General features: G+C 34.6%; 1 protein-coding gene across 1 annotated transcript; it reads left to right on the forward strand.

The window, feature by feature from the left end:
• Positions 1-3,452: 3,452 nt before the first annotated feature.
• On the forward strand, positions 3,453-6,152 carry LOC143554927 (actin-like). The gene is made up of 4 exons (XM_077044589.1): positions 3,453-3,523; positions 3,932-4,325; positions 4,618-5,231; positions 6,064-6,152. The coding sequence occupies exons 1-4, from the start codon at positions 3,467-3,469 to the stop codon at positions 6,127-6,129; spliced, it is 1,131 nt and encodes a 376-aa protein (XP_076900704.1). The 5' UTR covers positions 3,453-3,466; the 3' UTR covers positions 6,130-6,152.
• Positions 6,153-9,865: the final 3,713 nt, after the last annotated feature.

A 9,865-nucleotide genomic window follows, 5' to 3' on the forward strand; every position in this document is an offset into this window, starting at 1 on the left:
TCATACTCTTGGTGGCATTTGTTGTTTGTTGTATGTGATTTGTAAAAAATGAATGGCTTTTGAGAGAGTCTGAATGATGAAAGAATGAAAGTTTTTGTGTAAAAATTGGTTGAATAAGGTTAAATTTATATGATAACATTTAATTGATTATTTTTAAAAATATGTATTAACGGCCATCTCCAACGTCTCTTTGATCGGGTACCACAAACCGATTTTCGGCACTCTAATTCAGTAAACATCCACGACAGCGATGTAACCTAAGCTAGACTTGTAATCCTAACCTTAAAAGCTAAACTAAACCCAAAAACTAAGCTCCCTAAAGCTAAACCCATATTTCTCTCTGGTTTTCTAGCCAGATTAGCGGGGGAAAACATTTTAGTTGATTTATATTTTGAGTTATGACTTTTTTATTATTTTTTCTTAGGATTTTTTTTTTATTTCAATCATTTAAAGGTAACAAGTCATTATCAGCATCATTTTTGTGACCATTTATATTTTAACCTTTACCTATAAAATTAAAAAATCGTTTTGTAAGAATTTACTACACGATTTATTCATATATCATTTTGATTAAGGGTGGCAAACCCAACCCAAATGGGTTGTTTTGGGTCAAGATGGATAAACTTTAAAAGTAAAATGGGTTAGGATGGATCATAAAAATTCTACAAGTGGGTCAGGATGAGTTGGAAATATACAAATGAGTTTCATTTATATGTTAAAATGGTTTAAAACAAAATATCAAAGTTATCCAAAATTTATCTATTTCAAAATACCCAAACTATCATGTGCGAAACAAAACTCATCTGAAACCCAAAAAACGATCAAAACGAAACAAAAACCCCGAACTGACTAAAACGAAACTGAACCGAAATAGAAAAACGACCAAAACAATAAAAAAACGAAATGAAACCGAAAAACTGACAAAAGCGAAACAAAAAAAGCGAAATGCAACCGAAAAGCTAACCAAAACTAAACAAAAACACCGAATCGACCAAACCGAAACAAAACTGAAACGAAATAGAAAACCGACCAAAACGAAACAAAAAAACCAATATGAAACCGAAAAGTTGACCAAAACGAAACAAAAAAAAAGCAAAATGCAACTGAAAAGCGGACCAAAACAAAACAAAAACACCGAACCGACCAAAATGAAACAAAAAAAATCGATATGAAACCGAAAAGTTGACCAAAACGAAACAAAAAAAAGCGAAATGCAACTGAAAAGCGGACCAAAACAAAACAAAAACACCGAACGACCAAAACGAAACAAAAACACCGAATCGACCGAAACAAAACAAACAAACCAAAACGAAACTGAACCGAAATTGAAAAACGACCAAAACGAAACAAAATAAAAGCGAAATGCAACTGAAACCTGACCAAAACAAAACAAAAACACTGAACCGACCAAAGCGAAACAAACAAACCGAAACGAAACTGAACCGAAATAGAAAAACGACCGAAACAAAACAAAAAAACCGAATTGAAACTGAAAAACTGACCAAAAGGAAACATAAAAAAACTAAATGCAATTTAAAAATCGGACCAAAACGAATCAAAAACACCGAACTGACAAACGAAACAACAAAACTGAAACGAAACTAAACCGAAATAGAAAAACGACCAAAACGATACAAAAAAACCGATATGAAACCGAAAAACTGACCAAAACGAGACGAAAAAAAGCGAAAGGCAATCAGAAAGTTTATCAAAACGAAACAAAAAAACTGAAACGTAGCCGACCAAAATAAAACAAATGAATCGAAACGAAACAAAAAAATGAGATGAAACCGAAAAAACTGACTAAAATAAAACAACACTGAAACCGAAAAAACCGAGAAATCGAAACCGAAATCATTGAAACCGAGCAGATACCGAAACCGACCGAAATGAAAAAAACAAAAACAAAACCGAACCGAAAAACTCGAAATTTAACCGGAACAAAAAGTTTTTTTTTTTTATGAACGAGGAGGATGGGGGAAACACTTTAGTTATTTTACATTTTGTGTTTTTTATTTATATTTTGAGTTATTATTTTTTTAATAGTTTTTTTGAATATTTTTTTGAGGGGTTTTAAAACCCTTTGTATGTCAACATTCACTTGGGTCAAGATGGGTTAGTTTTGTCCATCTTGACCCATATCCATCATAACCCTCTATTTAAAAATCAATCCTGACCATACCTATCCTGACCCATCACCCAAATCCAACCCAACCCACTTATATTGCCACCTCTAATTTTGATCATATTACAACTTTGTTTGAGTTTTCTTTTTCGATTGTATTGCGTGTGTGGCTACCCTACCGGCCATACTATAACACATCGAACCAATACTGGTCGAATTCCCACCGTGTTGCTCAAAACAACTATCATTAATTAAAAAACTTAAATAATAAGTTGTTTTTTTGATATAAAGGAATGAAATCAAAGGTGACTAATAATAGAATGGTAAGAAAGATGGAACGGATGGTGTAGCAATAACCCGAACTTCACGTTCCCTTCCATTTCCTCATTCCCAAACGCAAATCTCACTCATTCTATTCTTTCCTTTCCTTTCCTTTCCTTTCCTTTCCACACTATCAACTTTTCCGATTAATTCTTCATCTTCATAGGTAATGTACGTGTTTCTTTTACTTATATGATATTATCATCTCAAACCATGCATTTGTTTATGATATATATAACTCGTTTGATGATGTATATATAGTTCGTTGTGAGACTCAGTTGATCTTTTGCCATTTGAAATCACACCGGAGATCCAAAACATATGTCATATTTACGATCACAATTTCACAAATATGTTTCTGCTCATATAAAATAGATGCATACACACATATAACATATAGATACATATAGATGTTTATAGAGACCGATAATAATATGTTAATAGAAACATGATACATTTAAACATAAGCAGTACATATGCATGCATTTGTATAGAGGCGTCACGTCTATGTGTATCGTGTCACCCATTTGTGGGAAGAATGCAAAAGGTTTGCATTGGGGCTGTACTTCAGAAATTAGCCCCACGCCATGAAGGGTGCTCAACATGCGGTTTATGGCGGGCCCCTCAATAGAACATATTTGTGTGTTCACCCTAGTGGGGTGTTTGTGGGAAGAATGAGCATGACAACGTTGAATGTAAAACGAGTTTGTGAGAAGCATGGGTAAATATCTAATGTGGCAACTAGATATGCTTGTGGGAAGAATGGGGTGTTAGCGTTTTCGATAGTTTAATTAACCTTTGTTCAATATCACACCTCGACAATATTGTTGGTATTCCTAGTAATATTTTGGCATATTAGGCAACGTTTTTGTTTTTTGTTTTTGTGTTTTCATTTATAAAAAGTTGAAAACAAGACAGAGCAATCATTCCTTGGATATAAATTCACATTTTAAATTGTTCTTGATCACTTTTACATGTAATTGTTTGATCTTTCTATTTTCTTATAGGCATTGAGCTCTGATGGCGGACGAAGACATTCAGCCACTTGTTTGTGACAATGGAACTGGGATGGTCAAGGTATCAAAACCAAATATAAGTAGAGAACTGCAAGAACCACATAAACACTTACTGCTCGCTTTAAATATGATACATAAGATGGTTATGTAATTGTTCGCTTACCTCACTCACTTTCTAACTCATTAAATCTAACAGGCACCCTGTATAAATGTATTGTATTATGTGGTTCACTACTTAACATTAGTTATGTATTTAAAATGTGTCCTTAACAATGCAAGGCTACTTTATTTGTAGTAGGGGTGTAAACGAGCCGAGTCGAGTCGAGCCTGTGCTTGACTAGCCGATCTGCAGTGGCTTGTCTCGTATATGCCCCTAATTTGTAGACCTAAACAACGCTGTAAGTTAGTAGTAGTGAATGGTTATTGGAGTATGATCACATTGGCTAAGTGTGTTGTTACTTCTATTAAGGCTGGATTTGCCGGAGACGATGCACCACGAGCAGTTTTCCCAAGCATTGTGGGCCGTCCACGTCACACTGGAGTGATGGTTGGCATGGGCCAAAAAGATGCATATGTTGGTGACGAGGCTCAATCAAAGCGTGGTATTTTGACACTGAAGTACCCTATAGAACACGGTATTGTGAATAACTGGGATGACATGGAAAAGATTTGGCATCACACATTCTACAATGAACTTCGTGTGGCCCCCGAGGAACATCCTGTTCTCCTTACAGAGGCGCCGCTCAATCCAAAAGCTAACCGTGAGAAGATGACTCAGATCATGTTTGAAACGTTTAACGCTCCCGCTATGTATGTTGCAATTCAAGCCGTCCTCTCACTATATGCTAGTGGTCGTACTACTGGTAAGTTATTTACACGGATAGTCCATGTGGTATGCACTGATTAATAATATCTTTTGGTAACCATAATATTAATATACTTGTATATTCTACTTAAGTGATAATACCTATGGTATTAATATACTTTATTTTTAAGTGATCTCTAAAGTTTTTGTTTTTCTTTTTATTTTGATTAACACATCCAGGGGTATTTTGGTCATTTAATAAAACTAATACGAAAATGAAACCGTTGGACTAAAAAAGTCAAATTTAAACTGACGGACTAAAACCGTACTTAACTCTTTATTACTTTCAGGTATCGTTCTTGATTCTGGTGACGGTGTAAGCCACACGGTCCCCATATACGAAGGATACGCGCTCCCACACGCAATATTACGTCTGGACCTCGCAGGGCGTGACCTGACTGACGCGTTAATGAAAATCCTAACCGAGAGGGGTTACTCGTTCACCACCTCAGCAGAACGAGAAATCGTGAGGGACATGAAAGAAAAACTCGCATACATTGCGCTTGACTTCGAACAAGAGCTAGAAACATCGAAAACAAGCTCTTCAGTTGAAAAGAGCTTTGAGCTGCCGGACGGGCAGGTGATTACTATCGGGGCAGAGCGGTTTAGGTGCCCGGAAGTTTTGTTCCAGCCATCAATGATTGGAATGGAAGCTGCTGGGATTCATGAGACAACATATGATAGTATTATGAAGTGTGATGTGGATATTAGGAAGGATTTGTATGGGAACATTGTGTTGAGTGGTGGAACTACAATGTTTCCTGGTATCGGGGATCGAATGAGTAAGGAGATTACGGCTTTAGCCCCGAGTAGTATGAAGATTAAAGTGGTTGCTCCACCTGAAAGGAAGTATAGTGTTTGGATTGGAGGCTCTATTTTGGCATCTCTTAGTACCTTCCAGCAGGCGCGTTTTTCATAACCCCCAACACACTTGCACGCACGCGCACACATGTTTTTTATACGGGCTGGTTTACGGGTCAAAACTGAAAAAGGGACATTTTCTTACCTGTCAAACTGAAAAGGGTCATTTTGTTACGGGTTAAAACAGGAAAGGGTCAATTTGTTAGAGGTTAAAACAAAAGGGTCATTTTGTTATGGGTCAAAACTGAATAAAGGGGCATTTTGTTAACGGGTTGGGAATTGGGATTACCCACAAACAGTTTCTTGTAGGCATGTAAATGAACCAAACATTCAGTAAACCGTATGCGAACTGTTCGGCGGGAAGTTTGTTTATTTTGATTTATTTATTAAACGAATGATCGAACATGAACAAAATGTTTTGTTCATTTAGTTAAACGAATATATATTAACATATGTCTCGTTCATTCATATATGTTTTTGAACATTTGTTCAAGTTCATTCGTTCGTTTATGATTCATTTAAATTCTCTAGGCCCATTACATTGAAGTTTTATGAAATTTAAATATAACCAAATTACAATTTAGTTAAACAAATTTATATTAACATGTGTCTCGTTCGTTCATATATGTTCTTCGATGTGTAACTTTAACAAGTTGAATGTTTAGTATCTCTAGTTGTCATTTTGTGATATGTTAGTCTAACACTTGCTTTTTATCAAAAAAAAAACAGTGTAAGTCTTGGTAAAGTGACCGTTTTACCCTTTTACAAACCACAAGGACTATCAATGTTGTTTGATACCTTTGAGTATAAGCATGGCCCATTCATACGTAAACGGGTCGGGTTTTGTATAATGGTTGTTGATTTTGGTGTGACAGATGTGGATTGCAAAGGCTGAATATGATGAGTCTGGTCCATCCATTGTGCACAGGAAATGTTTCTAACCATGAGGATTAACAAAATAAAAAATAAAAGGTGGTGTTGATCTCTTCCACAATATACTTGGATTTGGATTTTTGTTTTTGTTTTCAACATTGTTTGTCAAACTATAAAGGAATTACTTTTGGTTTTAGGAATGATTTTTTAAGATTGAAATAATCCAAAAAAACAAATCATAAGTTTATTTTCATGTATTTATATTGAAAAATGGAGAATCGTGTGAATTACATAAGCTAGCACTTGTATATAATGGTGACAGCATATGACGCGGCATGTGTCTTATGTATTATATTTAAAGCAATATGTATTAATGTGTTTTCAAGATTTATAAAAATTTATTTTAAAGTTCAACTACAGAAGTTGTTTACGTTAAAAATGCAAGAGTTTTATAATTCAAAGGCTAATATGGTAAGACATAAAACCTTCTCATACATGCAATGTATGTGAAGACTTTTGTTCACATATATTATGTTCGGAGATAATTTTTTATTTTTATCTTATCATGGTATCAAATTATTTTAATATGCGTACCATCTTGGAACCATGTGAGGGAATGCCCCTTAATTAGCAAACCTTGGTTAATTAAAACTAGAGGTGGTAAATGGGTTGGGTTGGGTCGGGTCGAACGAGTCATGAGTTGAAATGAGTCATGGGTCAAAACGAGTATGAGTCAAAATGAGTTTGGGTCAAAATGAGTCAATTAAAAAAAATGTTGTTTTAGTTTGGGTCAAAATAGGTTAGGGTCAAACCGGGTTTTGAGGTTTTTTTTTTTTTTTTTTTTTTTTTTTTTGTGAACGAGAATAACGGCGAAAACATTTTAGTTTTTTACTTATATTTTAAGTTATGATTTTTTTAATTATTTTTTTTGAATTTTTGTTGAGGGGTTTCTATTAAGATAAAAAACCCTCAAAAAAATATTCAAAAATAATAATAAAAAAATTATAACTCAAAATATAAATCATAAACAAAAAAGTAAAAACACTAAAATGTTTCATACGTTGTACTCGTTCCATAAAAATAAAAAAAAACCATCTAGAATCGAACATAAACCGAAAGAATCAACGAAAATGAAACAAAGAAACAAAAAGGCAAAACCAGACCACATCAATCGAAATCGAAAAAATCAATCAAAACGAAACTAAAAGAATTCATACCGAACTAAAACAAAACTGAAAAAACGAACAAAAACGAGTCCAGAATCGACCAGAAAGAAACAAAATAAACCAAAACCCAACACGTCACGGGTGAAAACTCGTGTTGACTTGAAACCTGAACCGAACCCGTTCCGATCTGAAACCCGTTTCGTGCCGAAACCTGTCTTGTACGAAAACCCGTTCCGATCCGAAACCTGTCACATTTCCTTAGGACACTAACCCACATCGACCACTTGTCGACCCTTTTTGACCCGAAAATAAAAGGATGGAATTTAAAATGACTCATTTTGACCCATTTATTTAAAATATTTTACTCAAACCAACTCATTTAACTTTTAGAACAACTCAAATTGACTCATTTGAAAGAGTTTGGGTCAAAATTGACACCCCTAATTAAAACCAAATAAACATAATGATATATAAAGGATTATTCAGTTGGATATTATACATCTAACAAAAAATTTTAGGAGTTAGATAAATAAGTTCATAACCAACAAATCTAAATATTTATTTTCAAAAGGACAATATATGATTTTATATCAAAAAGAAATTAGATCAATTAAAAATGTAAAAATATAAAGCAATTGAACTTAGCATAAATGTTAATATTATAAATGTGATCAAGATCATCAAGAGCAAAAAGAAGAGCAAGTGCTGCAACTTTAGTCATTCATTTTTGTATTATTGAGGGACATCACTAGAGGTTGTTCTAGTGATTTGTTAAAAGAATATTAATTCATCATCATGCTGATTATTTGAGACGGAACCACTATCTTGACATATTGTTGTTATTGTATTTGGGTCGGGAAGACTATATATCTTGATATAGTGTTTAATGGAATTCACCATCTTAACATAGTGAATATTTGAAGAGATGCAAAGACATACTATCTTGACATACTGTGTTGGAATGAGAACTATCTTTAGTGGGAGCTCTCTTCCATTTAATTCTAAAAAGATAAATAAGAAAACTTATGCTTAAACGAGCAGCTCTGTTATGGTTGGGATTTATTCGTAATACCCCATTCTTCCCAAAGAATTGCACAATCTGGTACCTTGAACGGGGCCAAGTTGACTAGGCGAATGTCGGCCTATGGGTCAGCAGTCCGAAGACACACTGATGGGGACTAGCAATTGCGGGAGCCTACTAGTGACTCATTCGGATGCTAGAACGTAGCCCCTTATTCCTTGACTTTCTCATCTCTCAACTCTAAGGAGGCCGTTCACCAATGTTTCCACATCAATAACTAATTGCCATTGCTTTGAAATTGCCATATGTGGAGTTACAACTACCTTTTGCGTTCGTGGAAGTTACTACTTATGTTAGTTACATGAACGTGTAAAACACATAAATGTTAAGCTTCATTTCACACGGGAAACTGTACAATCAAAGGAGGTGATCATTAGTCAGGTGGATACTAACGATGATGTTGCAGATATGCTTACAAAAGCTTTGCCGAGATCAAGCCTTGACCATTGTTTGGGTATTTGGGAATTTGTTAAGATGCACTAGGTGAAGATTGTAATTAATAGAGTCCATATGGTCAATAATAGTCAACTAACAAAGTCAAAGTAAGTCAGAGTCAAAGGACTACAAGTACAGGAGTTAACATGTGGTTTGATAAAAGTTTTGGAAGATAATGCTCAATGAAACTTGAGGGCCAACTGTAAAACTATAGCTGATCAGTTAGTTAATGGCTGTTAGCTTCTGGTTTGGGGATATACAGCTTTAAATAGTCGCGAGATCAGCTCATTTGATGAGTTCTTAATTTCAATCAATTTCGTTTTCGTTTCTTGTAATCATTTCACATTCACAATAATAAGTGAAATCATTCGGTTAATTGTTCTTGATTCCTTCACCAAAGAATGTGATATATCAATAAGAATATAGGAAGGTATCACTTTGACCAATACCTTAAACATATAATGTATCATTGGAACAATGAAGCTAATCAATTTGAAGTAGCAACTATACCAAAATAATGTTGCATCAGACACTTATTCTGATATGCATACATTTTAACAGATAATAATTATATTTTATATATTTAAGACAAAATAATATAGGAATGTTACATACTTTGAACCAATTTTCGGCTATGATCGTACTTTCAGGGTTAAACATTTATGGTTCACACTTTCAAGATGACATATGCAACTCCAAATGCACCTTAATTATTGACATGGTGTTGACATGGCATGTTAATCTTATGAACCCTGTGCCGTTGGGATGTCTGGGGATCTATACTCGTCTTCCTCATCACCATCACTTGCATCAAAATATAATTTACCACTGCTTGTCTTTTCATAACCTGCATATTAAATCTAATCAATTTAGTGTCTTACAAAGAGCTGGTTACTTAAGTTATCAATATCCATTAGTATACCTCTATTCCCACCACTTAAGTTAACCTCTTTGTCATCATCTCCTTGATGATTGTCATTGTTTTCCGAAAACTGGTTTCTTTGAATGTAATACTTCCTTAAATCCCAACTATCATGCACACCAGTTGAGGGGCCTGCATTAGGAACATTTGATTTAAAAGTGGGCCCCGCCCGGTGTCTACTAGGGTCGAAAGAGTGTCTT

This window comes from Bidens hawaiensis, unplaced genomic scaffold (genome assembly GCF_021521415.1).
Source record: "Bidens hawaiensis isolate Kalapana, Puna unplaced genomic scaffold, B.hawaiensis_p1.1 tig00017886_1, whole genome shotgun sequence".
NCBI lineage: Eukaryota > Viridiplantae > Streptophyta > Magnoliopsida > Asterales > Asteraceae > Bidens > Bidens hawaiensis.